At 38.3% G+C, this 21,518-nt stretch overlaps 1 protein-coding gene across 2 annotated transcripts in view; it reads right to left on the bottom strand.

The window, feature by feature from the left end:
• Positions 1-21,518, bottom strand: part of TTC28 (tetratricopeptide repeat domain 28) — a 593,462-nt gene that overhangs the window by 157,039 nt on the left and 414,905 nt on the right. For both annotated transcript variants that reach the window (XM_082853188.1, XM_082853189.1), the window contains one exon: positions 8,434-8,941. In XM_082853188.1, the coding sequence (XP_082709314.1) occupies positions 8,434-8,941 (508 nt within the window). The remainder of the gene's footprint in view (positions 1-8,433; positions 8,942-21,518) is intronic.

Here is a 21,518-nt window from a genome sequence, read left to right as displayed (position 1 = left end):
AAAACGTCTAGGCTATTCTTTGTTGTTCATAAGAAATCTAAAGAGTCTAAATCATTTCTACTTGTTTTATTTTAAAGCATCTAAAAGGTGGATAGTAAATATTAGTATATGCTGACCACCAAAGGATAAAGATTTCTCATCATCTCTACCTTCTCTTTTTCTCCATCTCCATAAGTTCTATCCACTACCCCTCAGATGTGCACAGAAAGCTTCTAATGTCAAAAAACCTTCTTAGTGACTCAAATCTCATTCTCCCTGGCTTCTCTAAGCCCTCCACATCCTGAAGCTCTCTTCTTCCTGAACTCTACCTGGGTCGCCTCCACCCTCTGTGATCCTGACTCAGTCTCCCTGACTGGCTTTCCTCCCTTATCTCATAGATGTCATTAGGATGATGCCATCTTAATACTTGTTTCCAATTCTATTTGCTCGTGTTACATTGAGAGAAATACATACTGGGCATGTACAAAACAAACTTACCACGTTTGATAAAGAACTACTTTGGGGAAGTTCCTCCTCTCAGCTTTCCTGTTTCTTTCCAAAGGCATCACTGTTCTTCCAATCACTGGGGCACAACATCTTGGCATAAGCTTTGACTCATTCAATCTAACCATATAAACACTGAGTACTCACTGTGTCTAAGGGGTTATACTCAGAGATACAGAGACTGTGGAGTAGAATAGTGTTTATACTTCTACTGAGTTTTAATCCAGTGGAGGTAACTATACAAGTACACCAATAACCATATTTTACGATTGAATAGAAATAGAATAAGAGAAATTTAAAAAGTGGACACAGGACTCAGACAAGGCAAAGAACTTGTTATCAAGAGAGGCTTCAAGAAGTGAATAGTTTAAAAAAAAAAAAGAAGTGAATAGTACTTGGGATAATCCTAAAAAGATGGGTAAACTTTAGATAAGCAAGATAGGGACAGAGAAGTTCTTCTAAGTAGAAGAAATAGCTTGAGAAAATACATTAAAGCAAGAAGTATAGCCAGTGTGGCTAAATTAGGGAAGATGGAAAAACACAGTTTTAGGTAAAGAGCATGTACAGAGGAGTAGTAGAATTAAAGAATGGAAATCGTGATAGTCCCCATTTTAAGGTACAGTTTAGGAAGGTCAGTCTACTATTGGTGTGTGGGATGGAGGAGGCATGGGAGGGAGGGAATGGTAGCAAGGAAAACCCAACTAGTTGGTTATTGCAACAGACTGGGCAACAAGGAAGGAGCAAGGGAAAGAAAAAACCTTAATGAGAATACTTACTTCACAACTGTTAGATTGAGTGTCAACTGAAAAAAAGGGGGATGGGGTAAGAAATCAATGATGACTTTAGATTTCTAAGTCAGGACTGTATAATGGGCTGGATGATCCTCCCGCTCCCCGGTCCCCAGTCTCTGCATTCTAATCCCAGGAACCTGTGAATGTTACTTTACACGACAAAAGGGATTTTGGAGGTGTGATTAAACTGTGGATCTTGGGAAGATTATTCTGGATTACTCAAGTGGGCTTGATGTAATCACAACAGTCTTTTTTTTTTTTAAAGAGGGATACAAGAGGAGTTAGGACAGAAGAGAAGGCAATGTGATGACTCAGAAGCAGAGATTGGAGTGATGCGCTCTGGAATTGGAGGAAGAGGCCACAAGCCAAGGAATACATGCAGCCATTAGAAGCTGATTCTCCCCTAGAGCCAAGAAACCAGGCTTGTTGACATTGACCTTAGCCTGGTGAAATTAATTTCAGACTCCTGATCTCCAGAACTGTAAGAGAAAACATTTGTGTTATTTGAAGCCACTAAGTTCATGGCAATTTGTTACAGCAGCAATAGTGAATTAATAGAGATAACTACAAGAATGGGCCTGTCATCAACAGAATAAGGAAAGCTAGGAGAAGCAGTTAATTTAGGAAAAAGATATTTCACATTTGAACTCACAAACTTGGACTGATCAGCATGAAAATCAGAAGAAGCATCTACTAGGCATATGAAAATGATCTCAGGCAGGAGGTCAGAGCTGGTGAATATAGATTTAGAAACAATGGACACTGAAGCAGTAGTTGAAGATTTGGTGGTAAAAATGATAGAGAGATACAAAGAAAGAACGGGAAAGAATCAAGGAACAAAATACAAGAACTCCCATATTTAACAAGTGGCAATACAATGGAAAAGAGCCATTAAAAAGAATGTAGGGAAACTGAATAATGACACAGAGGGAAGCCTAAGAGGGAAGGCGGAATAAAAAAAGCAGGTGGCAGAAAAGCACATATGTTATGATCCAAGTTTTTAAAAAAGGAACAATCTGTACACACATGTGTATATTTACATATATGATTATACTACCATGTGTTTATGTGCATAGTAAAAAGGTCTGGAAAGAGTCTAACCAAGTTGTTAACAGTACTTAACTCTGAAAAGTGGGACATGGGAAGGTATGCAAGGGGGTGGACCGGGGTGGACCTCCTTTTTCTACTTTATATACTTTCATACCATAAGAATTTTTTACCAAAGTAAGTACTGTCTTCGTAACTTTTAAAATTGTTCATTTTTAAAAAAGAAGGATAAGAAAAGCCAATGAAGATGGTACAGAAAGAGCAGCCGAGAAGAAAATCAGGACAGTGGTGCTTCACAGAAACTAGAGGAGGAGAGAATTTCAAGGAAAACTTAGTAAAGGCTGCCAAATGTTGCATACTGATTAGGGAAATTTAGAACTGTCAAGAGATCTCTCAACTGAGCCATCTGGAGATCACTGCTGATCTTTTTCAGGGGACAAAAGGTGCAAATCAAATTGCAATGGGTTAAACATGGATAGGAGGAGTTCTACTTCCAGTAATGGAGGAGTACCTCCTTTCAGAGCCACCCTCCTATAGATAAAAACTATAAAGTCTGACAGGGGGCAGGGCAGGAGGGCTGGCATGGAGGGGGCAGGAGGCCAGCATGGAGGAAGCAGGGGGAGGAATTTATCTAAAAACACTGGAGTGCAACCAAAAGCAGTGAGAAACTGTAGGGAGGTTGGAGTTGACTCTTTGCAGAAGGGAAAGGCATTGGGTGAGTTTCCCATTTTTGAAATGCCAGAGGACATTTTGCAGGGGCAGGGACCAGAGGGCAAACCCCATTAGTGCCGTGTGTTGAGGCTAAAACTCAGGTAGAAACACACTGTCTTTCTGGCTTGAAGAACCAAGAGAAAAAAATCCCAGAGAGAGCCAAAGTGGAGAGCCGTGGATTTGTAATTCTACACAGATCTCTGTTTAACTCATGAAATATGCATGCGCAAGGCCAAATCTAAGCAAGCTGAAAGACCTGAACAGAGATTTTAGCTGCTACCCAACACAGGGAAGACAGAATTTGGAGCCTGAAATAAGTCAAGTTAACTGGTAAAACAACTACAACAAAAATCAATACTATTAAGAGAAATATATCAGAATCCAGAGTCTCTATAAAGTATCACTGACAATGTTGGATATAATCCCTTTTCAAAGAGTACATTAAAATGTGACTAACAACTCAAAACAAAAGGCAATCAATGCACAACTCTGTGACTATACTACAAACCACTGAATTACACACCTTAAATGTATAAATAGTATACTATGTGAATTATATCTCAATCAAGCTGTTAAAAAAATAACAACATCAACAACAGGCAATCAATAGGGTCTAACTCTGAGATGACCCACATGGAATTAGCAGACAAGGTTTTATAAGCTTTTGTAATAACTAGGGCCAGTTGTGTGAAAGAAAATATACATGTAATGAATAAACACATAAATCTTAGCAGGAAAGCTGAAATGTTAATTAAAAGAACCAAATGGAAATTCTAGAGCTAAAAATATAATATATATCTAAATTTTAAAATGCACCAATGCAGTAAAGAATTAACCTTGCCCAGAGAGGTCCAGCCTTTGCCCCTGGCTCTGGGAGATAATTTCGAAGCCCTCAGAATGCCCAACCTAAGAGTCTTTGAGGGTGTTGACCATGCCAGAGAGTCGACGCTAACAGTATGATTTACAGTGGGGGCTCTCAGCTCAACCTCCAGAGGGGCAGGAAACTAAGGTCACTCATGCAGGTGGTCAACCATATCTCTGTGACCAAGATCCAATAAAAACTTTGGAAAAGAAAGCTCAAGGGAGTCTCTGTGCATACTGTCACATATTGCTGCTTGGAAGAGTTAGCACCATCCATGACACAACTGGAAGCTTTGTGCTTACAATTCTCCTGAACTCTAACCCATGTGCCTCTTCCCTTGGCTGATTTAAATCTGTATGCTTTCTGTAATTTATCTGTAATAAACCATAACCATGAGTATAACAATAACTTTCAGTGAATTCTGTGAGTCCTCCTAGTTACTGAACCTGAGGGTGACCCTTGCTTGCTGTTGATGTCAGAAGTGAGAGTAGTCTTGGGGAATCCCAAACTCTGCATCACCAGATAGGTTTATCAGAAGATTGGAGATGACAGAAGAGTTAGTGAACTTGAAGAAAGATTAACAGAAATTTTCAAATCTGAAGAATACAGAGAAAAAAAATTAAAAACATGAACAGAGCCTCAGCAATATATAGGACAAAATCAAAAGGCCCAAAGTAATGCAGAGAGATAAATAGAGAAGAGAGGGAGTGAACAAAAAGAAATATTTTTAAAATAATAGGTAAAAATTCCCTAAATTCAGGCAAAAATATATATGTGCTGATTCAAAAGCTCAAAGAACCATAGGAAGGAAAAAAATACAAAGAAAGCCACATTTAGGCATATCATAAACTGCTGAAAGCCAAATTTAGAAGAAATCTTGTGAACTGTCAAGAAAAAATTAGCATACACCATACAGATTATTAATTCCACTGACTTCTTATCAGAAATAATGGGGGCCAAAAGACACTGGAAAGACTACTTTAACCCACTGAAAGATAAAAAAAAAATCTACCAACCTAGAATTCTGTATCTAGCAAAAAATATCCTTCAAGAATGAGGTGAAATAAACACATTTTAAAGTAAACAAAATGAAGAGAATTCATCACTAGCAGACCTGCATTTTAAGAAATGCTACATGAAGTTCTTTAGGCTGAAGGGAAATAATACCAGATGGAAACTCATATCTTCAAGAGTGAATGCAAGTACAAGAAATGATAAATAAGTGGATAAACAGAAAATATTATTTTTCCTCTTAATCATTTAAAATGATAATATAAAATAGAACAACTAACATTGTACTGTGGAGTTTAAAAAGAATATAGGTGTAGTAATAAATGTGACAACTACAGCACAAAGTACAGGGAGTGGGGAGTAAGTGGACCTACAAGGTCATAATGTACTTATATTTTACAGGAAGTGGTACAATGGTAGCTCAAAGTAAACCATGAAAAGTTAAGGATATATAATGCCATTCTTAGAGCAACCATTAAAAAAATTATGCAAAGATAGAGCTAAAAAGCAAATAGACAAGTTAAAATAAAGTCTATATGATTAAATTTACCCATAGACAGCAGGAAAGGAAGAACAGAGAACAAAATATAAATGGGACAAGCAGAAAACCAACAGTAAAATAACAGACCTAAATCTAACAAAACCAATAATTACATTAACTGTTAAATGATGAAATTCTCTAATTAGAAGGCCATAATTGTGAAAATCAATAAAGAAGCAAGACCTAGCTAGATGTTATCTGCCATTAACAAACTAAAGACACCAAGAAATGGAAAGTAAAGACAGAAAAAAAATGGAAAACACAAAAAGTAAGCATAAGAAGGTAGGAGTGGATATATTTGTATCAGATCAAGTAGTTCAAGAAAAAAAGACATGACCAACGATAAAAAGGGACATTTCATAATGATAAAAGGGCCAATCTGTCAGAAAGACAAAAATGATCATAAATGAATATTTGCCCAAAGAGAAAGCTTCAAAGTACATGAAGCCATGTTTCACAGAATTAAATGGAAATACAGACAAGTCCACACTAACAGTTGTAGATTTTAACAACCTCCTTCTTAGCAACTGACAAAACATATAGACAAAGAAATCAAAAAAGACAAAGATGATCTGAACACCACCATCAACTACCTAGACCTAAACAACATCTGTAGAGACACCTATTGCAATCCTACAAAGTATGTTCTCTGACTGCAATAGAAGTAAACTAGAATTTGATAACAATAAAGTTTCTAGGAAAATCCCAAATGTTTTAAATTAAACAGCACTTCTAAACAACACGGGGGTTAAAGGGAAATCACAAACAATTTTAGAAAATATTTTAAACCCAACGAAGGTAAAAACATAATACATCAAAAATGATTAGATGCAGCTAAAGCAGTGTTTAGAGGAAATTTTATATTTTTAATGCTTGTATTAGAAATTTAAAAAGTCTAAAATCAATGACCTAAGTTTCAACCTTGAGAGGCTAGAAAGAGGACCCAAAGAAAGCGGCAGGGAGAAAATGATAAAAATGAGACCAGAAAAATGAAATTAAAAAATAGACAAGCAATAGAAAAAACTTAACAAAAGCAAAAGCAAGAAAATTGATAAATCTCTAGCTAGAATGACCCAGAAAAGGGGGAGGGGGTTAGTACAGGTACAAAACACAAACTACCAATAACAGAAATGAAAGAGGACATATCACTATATATCTTACAAGCATTAAAAGGAAAATAAGTAAGTATTATAAACAACTTTATGCCAATAAATTCAACAATTTAGATGAAATGAACGAAGTCTTTGGAAAATAAATACAACTAATCAAAATGATAGATTTCTGACACAAAATGATAGAGAAATATGAATTGTCCAATATGCACAGCCTTCTACACTCCAGGTTTCAAGCCCTCCAACCTATCCTATGTGCCACTGCTAGACTTGTCTTCCTTAAATATCTAGTCAATGTTCTCACTTCTACATTTCAAAACCTTCAGGAGTTCCTGTTCACTAACAATTCCTTGCCTAGTTTTCATAATAATCTTCTACCATCCTCTAGCACATTCCTGAGGGCTAATCATGCCACTATCCCTCAGATATGCCAACCTATTGCATCAAATTCTTCTTTCACATACTCCTTGCCATCAATGCCATCCCATTTCTGACCAAATCTCAGCTATTCTTCAAGGTCCACCTGGGCGTCATATCCTCCAAGAAGCTTTCCAGACTATTCCCAGCCCTCAGGGCCTCCCTTCTGGGAATTTCATGGCTACACAACATCATTAACACTGTTGTCCTATGTATTAATCTTATTTTCCCAACTAAATTATAAGCTCTTTGAGGGCAAGGATTTTTTTTCAAACTTCTCTATCATGTAAGGCAATCATTCCAGGATTCAGCACATAGTATGATTCAATAAATACTTGAAATCTGTTGAATGAATATATCATACCAAGAACTTATTTCTATGGTTTTTATCAGGCTCTCTAGATTCTCATTCTGATCTCAATACCATCTTCAGCATTATCTCCAGGGATTTGCCAGACTTTTTCAAACAACCATATTCACGAAACATATGGTTACAATAAGCGGAGGTAGAGGGGAGGGAGAAGTAGTGCTAAAATTATATAAAGAGAAATAGGGTTTTGTAGGTCACAAAAGAGAAGGGGACTGACTTTTACAGTGCATTGCCACTAATATCCGCTAAGCATATACTAATACGAATAAGGTCACACCGTCTTCTTGTCCTCTCCCCACCCTGAGTCCCTGTGGACATAACAAACCATGGGCTCCAGGCACAAGGATGAGTTCCGCTTATACTTCTGAACACATCTGTTCCTTTCATTCATTATGTACCAACATCTGTTTGGGTACCAAGAAAAGATAACAATATCTTCTAAAAAGTAGCCAGTTACTAATACTTATCACCTCTTACCATTCCATATAAATTCCCCCAAATCTATAAATATCTTAACTGTAACCAAGTCCTATCAAACCACAGACTGCAAATCTATCTTATTTAAATTTTTCAAAAAATAATTCTACATTTACACTATAACTATCAACATCATTTGTGAATACACATACATTGAGGGGAAATAATACATTCCCTTTGGGGTTAAAGTCACCAAGTAAAGAACTCCCTCTAAACAAAAATCCTCTCAAATTCCCTTTCATTGATGACTTCCTAGCTAGCTTCCCTTTCATTTAAACCAAACATAGCTTTGTCTCTTCACTTCATCCCCCTTCTCTCTAATTAGATAAATCTGGTCGTTCTTCTCTCTAGACAGATTAAAAGGTTGGGGTGTTTTGTTTTTCCAGTATTTCAGAGTTCTAATCCTCAGAGCACTGTGATGACAGAAAAGATCCTGTGATTTAGAGCAGGCAGGCTCCAAGGACATATATCTGAAGGAAATATAAAACACACACAATGAGGAGATACTTTTGAATATAAACACACAGATTCCTGTAAAAGATAGTGCGTTACTCCAGCTATTTCTAGCCCTTGGCCCTGACCCTGGGTCCCGCAAGCAATCCTGTCCTTACCCAGATTGGAGGATGCTCGCCCCTCTGCAGCCCGGTCCTTGAGATCCTCAGCGATGCCCAGCTGCTGCTCATGGTACTGTTTAGCTCTCTCCAAATCCTGCATGCACCTGGCAGCATGGCCCAGGCCAGCATAGGCCCGCATCTCAATGGCCTTCTCCATCAACTCCTGAGCCAGCTCCAGCACGTAGTTGTGGTAAGACATGGCCTTGTCAAAGTTCCTCCTGTAGTGGTAGGCACTGCCCAGATTGCTGTAGGCGCGGGCCTCTTCTCGCTTGTTGCCCAGGTCCTTGGCTATCTTCAGATGCTGCTCATGGCATTGCACAGCATTCTCAAAATCACCCATGGCAATATACACAGCTCCCATGTTACCGAGTTCTCGGGCTTCAGAAAGCTCATCTTTGGATTGCTTGGCGAGAAGAACACACTGTTTGTGACTGGCCAGTGCATTGGGGTAGTCTCCAATGGCTGTGTACACGTGGCCCAGACTGCTCAGGGCTGATGAAGCTGCCTGGAGAGAAAGGATAAGGCAGAGAAAAGAAAGCACATCAGAAAATGGCTTTGGTTTGTTTCAGCAGATAAAATGTTAGAGAGTTTGCTCATAACCATCCAAACCTATTTCTAATGGTGTTTCTATCACTGGTCTGCAGACCTATGCAGAACTGAAAAAGAGCACATCCAAACAGCAAGTTCCTAATAAAAGACAAAGGCAATTTAATCAGTAATATTCAATACCGAATCTCATAGAAACAGGTTGTGTGCCATATAACCTTCATCTTAGTTTAAAGACTTGACATTTCTAATATTGTGATATTATATCTCTGTTAATAGCTATTAACCTCTGCAGCATAAGAAAATGTTGAAGAAAATCAAAATTAATTATTACATGTAATATAGCATAGGAAATTCATAGGAGAAATCCATGCTAGGCTCTTTGCACTCAAAGAGTGCACTCAAATTGCATTTCTCAATTCTTGTCTTCTCCCAAAGCAAATGGATACATTAACGGCAAGGGAGATCTTTAGATTGATGATTGATAATTTTGTGACCCAGGACCAATGGAGGGTCCTGTTCTCTTATCTTTGTTAACTCAATGTGACTTCATCAGTGCTGGTTACTGTGGAAGGCTTAGATTAGATGAGCCGCAGAGGAAAATAACGGGAGTTACAACTACATCTCTGAATGTGGTAGTCCCCACGGGGCCTCACCACCCCTTTTTAGGCTCACATTGCTCTTCGAGCTTTGCTTTCCTTGCCTAGAGGCTCTCTCTTCTGACCCCAGCCTCTGTGCAGAAAGATGCTATCTTCCTAGTCCCCTCACACTGCTTGCCACTCAAGTAGTTCTTGTCTAAAGAAAAGAACATGAGCCCTTTTTGTCTTAAAGGTTTTAATGAAAATGACTCTATATTGGCATAGTGAACCAAAGGGAAACAAAAATAACAAAGGAGATGTTACACGGGTTCTAGAATCTTACCAAGTGCAGATAGTCTTAGATTCTCGTCTTTAGTTTCTAACTCCTTTGCAGAGACATAAAAGGGAAGTTACACCGAGCTCTCCTGAGCTTCTTTTCATTCAACAACTTGCCTATCCTTCCCTTCCTTCACACAGTGCCTACAGCTAGAGCCACGTAGCCCCCTTTCTTCATGATGCTCCCTCTTCGTACCATGAATACGTGATCCTGGCAGAACAAAGGGTAAACTCTGTCACAAGTAGGCAAGTGATCTTCACCAGGGCCTCCAGGCTAGGGAATAACAACAAGGGAAGGCCATCCCACCTGGTGTAAGGGTATTTCTTTATCAGATGTGTTCTATATGCACTTCAGAACACTTTTATTAATATTTCATAGTTGAGTGATTTGCTACCTTATTTCTTTGCCTGCGAAATAGCAGTTTTGATCAAAATGACTGAGACTGACCATCTTTACAATGCTTGCAAACTGTGTATCTGCAAAAGGTTCCATATAGTTTTAAGTTGCTTTTATCATTTCACAGATGTTCCAACAAAAAGCTTGGGGAAAATAGAGAGGAAATAAACACTTAGAAATGTACTTTTGGGGTTTGTCTTTTTTTTCTGAGTGGTGGAGAGCAGAAACAATTCCATGAAAATCACAATCCTGTAGCAATGTGATTCTGGCAGATGCAGCAATGATGTCACCCAAGAGCATGCCACTTGGATGTGTACTGGCCTCAGGTTCCTACTTCGGGAACCTCTTCAGGATCATAAGTTAAGACTTCTTGTTGGCACAGTGCACACAGGCCTTTCTACTGCTCACAACTCCCCTCCCCACACCCGACAATCTCCTTTCCTCCTTTGCTACAGGATGGGGGACTCAGTCTCTTTCCTTTCCTTCTGTAATTGGCCCTCCCCTCCTTACTCTCTGAGGTCCTTCTGTGCCCAAGCCAGGCTAGAGAGCAGGACACAGTCCACAAACCCTCCCACCTGCAAATCTTTGCTGCCCAGAAAGTAGAACACATGGCTCTTTCACTATGGAGCTAGTGTGACTTAGAATCAGACACCCTTGGTTCAAAACTGCACTGATGTTTACTAGCCCTGGGACCTTCAGAAACTTAACTTCTCTGAGCCTTGGTTTTCCAGACAGAGGTTTCTAGGTCCCAGGAACTGAGTGTTTTCAAACTTAGCCATGAGCCTCTGTCAAATGTGTAAACCATAAATAATTCACTAGATAATTCCAAATAGTAGATCTGGTTGGAGGCAATGAGCCCTTGAACACTGTAGGGAATAGATTAATAAGGCCTGGGGCAGGCACAGCGCCCCAGGCATCACTGTTCTTAGAAACTTGTGGTATGTGGCAACTCCAAATGACAGCCCAGGGATCTTCTGCTTCTGGTTCTTCATTTCTGTAAATGCCAGGGAGACATAGGAGCTCATTTGCTGAAGCTCTCCCAAACATAAGGAAAGAGAGTATTGGGGCATTTCCCCTTTAGGGCTGTGAGGAAAGAGGGAAGGACTACTGCATTAGCTCTTCCCTGGCACCTTCCAGTTACAGGCAGCGCTATCAGGCTGGGACTCTTCACGCAGGTGTCCTGGAAACCGGCAACTCTAGAAAGGTCAATATAGTTTATGAAGCACACATCATAGCCTCTGAAATTAGAAAGGCAGCTTGATGTAGTATAAGAATGGAATAGAATTTAGAGTCAGAGGCCCTGGCTGTGTAACCCTGATAAGTCATGTCACTTCTTCACCTGTATTTTCTTTATATGTAAACCGTTCTGACAATGACAGCATATGTACTTTCCAAGGTTAGGATGGGATCATATGAAGCAGTGCAAGTGAGTGTCCTGAGTAAACTGTAAAGTTCTCTGTAAATGCATCACTAAGGTGTGGATGGATGTTTTATGACTGCAGGCCGTCTGGGCTGAGCTCTGTTACCAAGCAGAAGCTAGTAACGGCACCAAAAACATCAGTCATTACAACCAAGCATCTATATTCCTATATCAGTTGCCACAGGACATGAAGTCCAGTGTTTTACAGCTGCTGGGCAAATAACATGTGATCATATTTATCAGCTAAGTGAATTACAAATTAATCATTTGTCTTTGTTCCTGTTCCTGTGGAATAAGCTTAGATCTGAAACATGGTTTCAGGCTGTTAAGGAGAATCTGAAGACCCACTATCTACAGGGAAACACAGGCCCCACCTCAAGCAGATGCTGTACTTGCCACTAAGGTTCACACTGCCTTTGTATATTAATCTCTTTGAGATTTTTGTGCTAGAATAGCAGCAGCTGCTTCCCACAGTGGAAACATTTTGGAACATCTGTATTTGAATACCAAAATGCACACAAACAGTTATGCTAACAAACTCTCTGGTTGGAATAAGACAATACTTTTCTCTTTTTACAAGATATAAATTACTCATGTTCTTGCCAAAGCATGATTTCCAGCTGCAGACTTAGCACACAGGAGTCATTACCCCTTGCTCTGTGCCCCAAATATTTGTGGAAGAACTGCACCTGATGAGTCAGTTTCGTGGGACATGGAGCTAGAGAAGGAAATTTGCTCATATTTTTTCAAACCACCTTTAAGGACTTTCAGTTTGAGACATGAAATAGAGAAAGTTTAAACTACCCAAAAAACCACATTGATGATACTACCATTAAACATTATTTTGCAAAATTAAACGTGTTCCTCACAACTAGCATGTTTTTCCCTTTATTGTATGTATTTTATAAGAGTTATATTTTGTGGGATGGCTAATGCACATATAGAGAATATCTGATATAACTGCTGATTGACTAATTGCATGTAGTTTTAAGAAAAGGGGAAATGCACCCACAGCTAGTACCAGAAATACAGTTTTTCATCTTCACTGTCCAAATCCACATGCACCTTGTATTCCTTGCCAGTTCAGTGCCCACGAACCCAAGGTACTGGGTTAACCACCTGCAACCCAAGAGGCAGAGGGATATAGAAGAATAGGGGCAGACTCTGGAATCAGGCATGCATGGGTCCAAAGGACAAACTGTGTGATACTACACAAGTTCTGCAACATCTCTGAGCCTCAGTTTCCTCATCTGTAAATGGAAATATTAATATCTCACAGTGCTCTGATGAGTACTAAATAAGATAGAACTTGTAAAGAGCCCATTTCAAGGCTCACAGAAGATGCTCAAAAATTTTAGATTTTCATTTCTCTTCCTACCCTAACTTAGCTTTATTCATTTCAAAGATGTGGTAGAAGATGACCAGAAAATAGAACATGATGTTATATGTCACCACAACTAAAAAAACGACACAAGAAGTGTGCCCCACTGATGGCAGGAAGGGTCATTATTTTCATACGCTAAAGCATATTACTCGTATTACTCTTCTGCAAGTGTAGACATAAGAAACTTCACCCTTTATTCCGGGGCACTTTGGAATCATTGGTATATCCAACACTTAGTGTTGGTAAAAGCACTTTAAGTGGTCAAAGCTTACACGGATATTGGAGTGTTTTGGGGTCTGTTGGTTGGTTCATTTGTTCATTCATTCATGTACTCAAGAAAATTCTCTAGACACAAACAGAGTCAACTAATTTTTGACAAAGGAACAAAGGTAATTCAGCGGAGAAAGGACAGGCTTTTCAAAAAATGGTGCTAGAACAACTGGACATCCACATGCAAAGAAAGTGAATCTAGACACAGACTTTACACTTTTCATACAAATTGACTCAAAATGGATCATAGACCTAAATGTAAAATGCAAAACTATAAAACTCCTAGAAGATAAGAGAAATTCTAGGGAACCTAGGGTTTGGAAATGAATTTTTAGATAAAACACCAAAGGCATGACCCATGAAAGAAAGAATTGCTACGTTGGACTTCATTAAAATTAAAAACTGTGCCCTGTAAGAGATACCATGAACAGAATGAAAAGACAAGCTACAGACTGGGAGAAGATATTTGCAAAATACCTATCTGACAAAGGACTTGTATCCAAAATATACAAAAACAAAAAACAAAAAAAATTAAAACTCAACAAGAAAACAACCCAACTTTAAAATGGACAAAAGACCTGAACAGATACCTCACCAAAGAAGATACAGTTTTCCCTCAGTATCTGCAAGGTATTGGTTCCAGGAACCCCCATGGATACCAAAATCTGCAAATGCTCAAGTCCCTTATGTAAAATGGCATGGTATTTGCATATAACCTATGCACATCATCCCATATTCTTTAAATCATCTCTAGATGACTTATAATGCCTAATGCAATGTAAATACAATGTAAGTAGTTGTTGGTATATGGCAAATTCAAATTTTGCTTTTTGGAACTTTCTGGAATTTTTTCAAATATTTTTGATATGTGGTTTGTTGAATCTGTGGATGCAGAACCCATAAATATGGAGGGCCGACTGTATATAGGTGGCAAAGAAGCATATGAAAAGATGCTCCACATGATATGTCATCAGGGAATTGCAAGTTAAAACAACAATGAGATACCACTACACATCTATCAGAATGGTGAAAATCTAAGACAACTGACAATATCAAATCCTGGTGAAGATGTGGAGCAATAGGAACTCTCATTCATTGCTAATGGGAATGCAAAATGGGACAGCCACTTTGGAAGATGGTTGGGTAGTTTCCTACAAACCTACTCAAACCATATGATCCAGCAATCATGCTCCTGCATTATTTACCTTAATGAAATGAACACTTACATCCACACAAAAACCTGCACGTGAATGTTTGTAACACCTTTATTCACAATTGTTAAAAACTGGAAGCAACCAAGATGTCTTTCAATAGGTGAATGGATAAATAAAATTTGATACATCCTTACAATAGAATATTATTCAGCACTAAAAGGAAATGATCTACCAAGGCTCAAAGAGATATGAAGGAAACCTTAAATGTATATTCTTTAATGAAAGAATCCAGTCTTAAGGGCTTCCCTGGTGGCGCAGTGGTTGAGAGTCCGCCTGCCGATGCAAGGGACACAGGTTCGTGCCCCGGTCTGGGAAGATCCCATGTGCCACGGAGCGGCTGGGCCCGTGAGCCATGGCCGCTGAGCCTGTGCATCCGGAGCCTGTGCTCCGCAATGGAAGAGACCACAAAAAAAAAAAAAAAAAAAAGACTACACACTGTATGATCTGAACTACATGACACTCTGGAAAAGGCAAAACTATAGAGAAAGCAAAAAGATCAGTGGTTTCAGCAGGCGAAAAGGATGGATCACAGGGGATTTTTAGGGCAGTGAAACTATTCTGCATGACACTATAATCATGGATATAGGGCATCATACATTTGTCATAACCCATAGGCTGTACAACACGAACAGTAAACCCTAGTGTAAACTATGAACTTTAGTTAACAATATTATATCAATATTGGTTTCTCAATTGTAACAAATGTACCACACTGATACAAGATGTTACTAAGAGGGGAAACTGAATGGGGAAGAGAAAGGGAACGTGGGAACTCTGTACTAGCTGCTCAATTTTCTGTAAATCTAAAACTGCTCTAAAAATGAAGTCTGTTAGTTAAAAATTAATAAATAAATTGGAGTTTTCCTCATTGGGGGAGTGGGTAATTCTAGGAAATGGAAACAGCACAAGCAAAGGCATGAAGTATGACAGAGTGTGTAATGATTAGAGACCAAGAAGCTGGTTAGACCTGGGAATGGGGATAGTGGTTGGAGGGGAGTCTGGAAAGGTGGGTTTGGATGAATTCTGTCTGTCCATCAATTTGTAAAATCTAATGCATTTTCCATGTATGTTGTTTCATTTAATCATTAATAACAATCCTTTTAATTGTGTGTTATTATTAAAGCCATTTGTGAGATAACGTTAGACTCAAAGAGATAAAATGACATGCCTAAGAATACACAATTGATAGCACTGATAGCAAAGCCAGGGTTCAGGTCCACAGACATCAGATTCTAGCTCTCGTGCTCATTTAACTACATACAGTTTATCCTCTATTGAAGAATTTACAATCCACCCAGGGAGCAATAACAGCCACAGGTTTAAGCAGGGGACTGACAAGATCTGATTTATACTTTCATGTATATCCATGAAGTAGCTGAAAAGGAGGGAGATTGGTAGTAACGACAACAACAAAATGCTTAACTAAAATAACAACTAATTAGAATACAGTAAGATCAATGTTAAGCACTAATGATATTAGGGTAGGCTTTAGGGATATTCACAAATATGCTGGCATCTCTGTTTCGAAGCAGGTAAGACTGTACATCACTGACTGCATGAAGTCAGGTGTGAGTGGCTACGCGACCTTCTTTGGCCAATAAATGTGATCACATCCATGTAAAGCTTTAAGAACCAGTACATACTTCACCACATTTTCTCTTCTCTTTGCTACACACTGCTCCATCAAAATTGAAATTTAAGTGACAATCAGCAATGTGGGCCTGTAATGAATACACAGCGGGCACAAGAAATAAGCCACTAAGATTTGGGAATTTACTGTTATTGCAGCATAACCTGGCCTAGCCTGACCAGTACAATACTGAGCATAAATTAATAATTTTCATGTTCCAGTCACTATAGTTATAGTTAACACTATCTAGTGGTTCAATTATTTGAATTACCATAGGTTTCCGGGTGATGAAATTTTAGTCATTTTTATAGAAAAACTAAATTTGAGGAGAGTTAGGTACTAAAACCAGAAACTTAGCTAATCTTTAAAAATCTGTATTAACCCAGATACAAGGGTCTACCTGGTAGTAATTTACCCACATTGCAGATCTATTTAGCGGGAATCAATAGCCACCCAAACACAAACCTGTAGAAACAAAAGACTGAATCATGTTCTGTGCGGTCTATACACTTCCTACAGTCTTAAATAACATTCATTCCCTATCTAATGAGTGTACTATAGCCTGAAAAATCTACCCTTAGTCAGCAACTGAGTTGATAAAGTAATTCTGTATAAAAAGTTAAATGACAGCCATGAATGTCTAGAGTTGCTTACTCAATAGCCACACAAAAACAACTGTACAAAAATAATCAAAAAATGTACAATCTATAATGTTGAGGATGTTGTCCATGATTCCATCTGATGTCATCTTTATAAGGACCAGTGGAAAAATTTCTTTCAGATTTCAATGCAGCTGCTATGGTTTTATCTTAAGAAAAATGTGAATCATATAAGCGGTCATGTTTACCTTTTTGTTTGAGTCACCAGGAAGCTTATGATTTAATACAGAGCCTCCTTTTAACAGCCAGATAGAATCCCATAATATGTTCAAACTCTACCCTGGCTTCAGCATATGATATGATCCTAATCCTCTCATTACTCTGATTTCTTCCCTTTGCTGTTTTGTTTCCTGCTCCCACAAATCCTTCTTGGATTACAATAGAGAAAAAACAAATCAGCAAAACAAAAACAAAAAACAGTTAAATGTTAAGGCTCTTGGTAGGGAGAAAGCTCCTGAAATGGGATCTCTAAGAATTGTGAACTCACAGCCACAGCCTGAAGAAGAGATTTAAATACCACACAAACAGGGAAATTTTTAATTACATGGCCTTCAGTAGTCTTCAATCATTTCATGCTGTACATGCTCAATAACTGCTGTTGGGTTTATGATAATCAGTCCAACCAGTTTGTCCCAATTCCTAAACTTAGCGTTGGAGGAATATTCTGCAGTTGTTACTAAAAAGTAAGACAGTGATTTGTGTACATCTGAATTCTTTCTACCATATTACTGTACCATAGTTGGAATAGTTGGTATGAATCTATTACTATGAGCTTAGAGAGAAGTTAGTGACAGTTATAGCTTCTCCATAGGTAACCTGTCAGCTTTTCCTAATACTGTGGGGCCAGAGGAGCTTTCACAATAATTATTTTTATCAGAACTATATTAGGGTTGGAAGAATAATACAATGTCAGAAAGATCTATTACCTAGACCTAAGAGTTGCTATCACAGGTGATAAATTACTTATAATGCCCAGCATTAATATAGCAAAGTTTTCAAACCAAGTATTTGTAAATGTCCTTTGCAGATGCAAATTAACAGATTAATAAGGAAACAAGCTTTCTTGTTTGAGAAGCTGGGATGACAGATTAGCTATTAAGAGCAATTTATAGGTCATAAGATATGAAAGTTGGCAAGAAACACTACCTCTGCTGGCTCTATAAATAGTAAAACTGCATTTAGTTTCCCAAAGGTATCCTGTTAGACATTTTAATTATACCATAAAAACTGCCAGAATTTATAATGAATTCATTTTTTTTAACTTGATGCTCCATGTAAACTTGATTCAATACAACAGGCATCTGTGCTATGTGCTGTAACTGCCAAGTTGCAGCCAATGCAAGAGTGTGTGCTACTTCCTCATGAAGGACTGCAAATGATGAGGTTGATGCTGAACGACAGAGGAAAGAAGATGTTCCTCCCTAACATCTCTTCCAGGTTACTTAAGGATTCTCCTCCCTCCTTTACAACTTAACACCTTCCACTGCAGCCATATGCTATCCCTTTAGAGAGATTTTTATAAAGAATTCCATTCTACATAGCTCTTTGGCCACAAGATGATGACCAAGTAATAATCTTAGAGTCTTGGTAGTCCTATTAGGGAGCTGAGTGTGATTGGGGATAAATTCTCTCACTCACTTGAAATAATCAATTAAGATGATTTTTGGAAAGTTATTTCCCACTCTCAGTTTCACCTACATCTTCAGTTTTATTTGGGGGAGTGACAGGCAGATAACTTAGTTTCAAATTAGTTTTTTACGACATAACTCACTCAAGTTTCTTATGTAATAATTTGACCTGGGTTAAGAGACATTCTACCATAGTGCTGTTTTAGTCCAGTCAAAACTATTCCATTCCACACTTGCCAGCCAACCTGAATTTTAGTAGACTATAAAACATCATTTTGTAGGGAGTTGGAATGTAGTCAATCACCCTTTGAAGATCGAATCATAAAATCTGGCTTTGGCTGAGCAGGATATAATGGAGAAATGTGGAGAGAAAGAAAGATGGAAAACACATATGTGTTCAAGTACAAATACAAGAGGCAGAAGAGACATTTCTTGGAAGGAAGAAAACCCAAGAAAAGGACAGCTTATTTGCTAGGACAAGCAGATAACAAGTTAAACAAGAAATCTTTTAATTGGATGGAAAGGAGTCCTCAAGGATCCTGGAAAGATGTTAGCAAATTAAGAAACAACTGAGAACTTCTGCTACCATCCATGAAGGAATATCATTATGGCCCTCCCACTTTAAAGAACAGGCCCTAATGCAGGCTGAGGGCTTCTGAAATTCACGGCTTCTAACTGTTCAGGAATAAATGGTCCACAATCTCAGCTCTCTGTACTTTCCCTCAGCCTGGCAGATTCAACTTCTATCCCTGTTGGATGATTCCAAACTCAGATTTCAGAATAAGAGACAGAGGATTTTAGAGCTGGAAGAGGCCTTATAGATCACCTAATTTCATTGGTTTTCAAACTTTGTTTAAATCAAATTAAAAATACAGGGCTTCCCTGGTGGCGCAGTGGTTAAGAATCCACCTGCCAATGCAGGGGACACGGGTTCGAGCCCTGGTCCAGGAAGATCCCACATGCCGAGGAGCAACTAAGCCCGTGCGCCATAACTACTGAAGCCCACGCGCCTAGAGCCCATGCTCTGCCACAAGAGAAGCCACCCAATGAGAAGCCCGCGCACCGCAACGAAGAGCAGCCTCCACTCAAGGCAACTAGAGAAAAGCCTGCGGGCAGCAACAAAGACCGAACACAGCCAAAAATTTTAAAAATTAATTTATTTTTAAAAATATATTAAAAATACATGTGATTTACGTGATTAAAAGTGTTGTTGTTTAGGTTACTTAGACTAGGATGCACTTTTCTCCCCAGCACCCTTGGGAGAATCTATGGCACCCTGCAGGTTTGAAAACCACTTACCAATGTTACTTCCCAATGTCTTTAGATATAGAAACTAAGACCAAGAGATGTCAAGTACCTTGGCAGCAGGTCAACCTGCTAATGACCAGCAAAGGCAGGACTAGAGCCCAAATCTTCAGGCCCCCAGCTGTTACCCTCCTCACTGTGCTTTGCCTGCATTCCATCACACCATCTCACAGTCACCTCAAACTCAAGCCCTCACTGCCTTTCCTAAGTCTGCCTTGTGATTTCCATGATTAATGAAAGAAGTGAACGTTATCACTATTTCTTCCAACAACTAGTTAAAAGCTCAGTGTTAGCACTGACTTTTTCCTTTCCTTTGGCCCTCATATTCAGCAGCCACCCAAGACCAGCTTTATTAGACTTGTGAAATTATAATTTTACTAGTTTTTATTTAATAATCTTCACTTTAATGCCAATTATTTATATAAGAGAACCACTTAGAATTAATTTCTGACAGTGTTATTTCAAATAATAAATATTATCTTCAAAGTTATGTGACGATGTTAACAGATGAGGTTTGTAATATATTTTAAATACATACTGCTCTTCCCTCTAAAATCCAAGCCAGCTATTTAGTGACAAATTCAGTGGCAAACTTTAATAACTTCAGTAAAACTTTAGTAACTTTTCTAACAGCTACTGATTCTGTCTCCTGAATAATAATGAACTTAGTAATTCCAGGGTAACACAGCGACTAGAACTGTCTAGGTTTAAATTCTGTCTCTGCTGGACATCTTCCTGACTCTTTGTCCTTGTTTCCTTACCTATAAAGTAGAGGTAATGATATCTATCTCTTGGGATGGTTTTAAGCATATACTTAAAGAGCTTAGAATTGTGCCTGGCACATTACAAGTATTTAATTACTGCTAGCTGTTATTATAGATGCTAAATACCAATAAAATTGAGTAAATTAATTTTAAAGTCATATATTTACATTAATTTAACCTGTTTTGCACATTTATTTAAAATTTAAATGTACTAAATTAGTGCCTGCCTTCCTCTCTCTCATTATATTAATTTAAAAACCTGAAAATGTCATTTCCCTTGTGTGACATTTGTCACTGTTCCTTTGGCACAGAAATTATTTGGGCATGCAAGCACATAAACATTCCTTTTTGGGAATCCCCAAAGAAAGAAGACATCACACCAAGATCTAAAAAAGGAACACAATAAGTTCACTGAAGAAAAACTAAAATTTTAATTAAGATCCTAAATGACATTTTAAAATATTAGCTTATTATAAAAATATCCAAACTGATAGGTTTGGATTAAATACAGGTTACACTGATAGAAAAAATTTTTAATTACAACTGTGACCAAATTCTTCATCCTATTAGTTATTAAATTTGTTTTTCAGTGGTATGCTTGTTTGGATAAAAGTGAATATCAGAAAATGTACTAAAGTGTTAAAGGAACTATGTTCTAAAGCAAAAAGACATGATTCATATATTTTCTATTTAAAGCAATAAGAAAAGATGCAGGATATGGGTGAAGGGAAGAGGAACACAGCATGCAATAGGTCAGACTGGGCCTTCTTGAAGCCAGGAGTTGTCTTATTCATCTCTGAAACTTCAGAGTCTATCATAATGCCTGGCACATAGCAGACACACAGCAAACACTTGAAGAACAAACCAAACTGATAGTCATGGGACTTTCAGTCTGCACAAGGATATAAAAGAAGAAAACTCCATCCTCCAAGGTAAGAATGCCAGAATGAA

The sequence above is a fragment of the Leucopleurus acutus genome (assembly GCF_964270905.1).
Source record: "Leucopleurus acutus genome assembly, chromosome: 13".
NCBI lineage: Eukaryota > Metazoa > Chordata > Mammalia > Artiodactyla > Delphinidae > Leucopleurus > Leucopleurus acutus.
The sequence above is the reverse complement of the archived record's forward strand: the minus strand, read 5'-3'. Positions and strand labels throughout refer to the sequence as shown.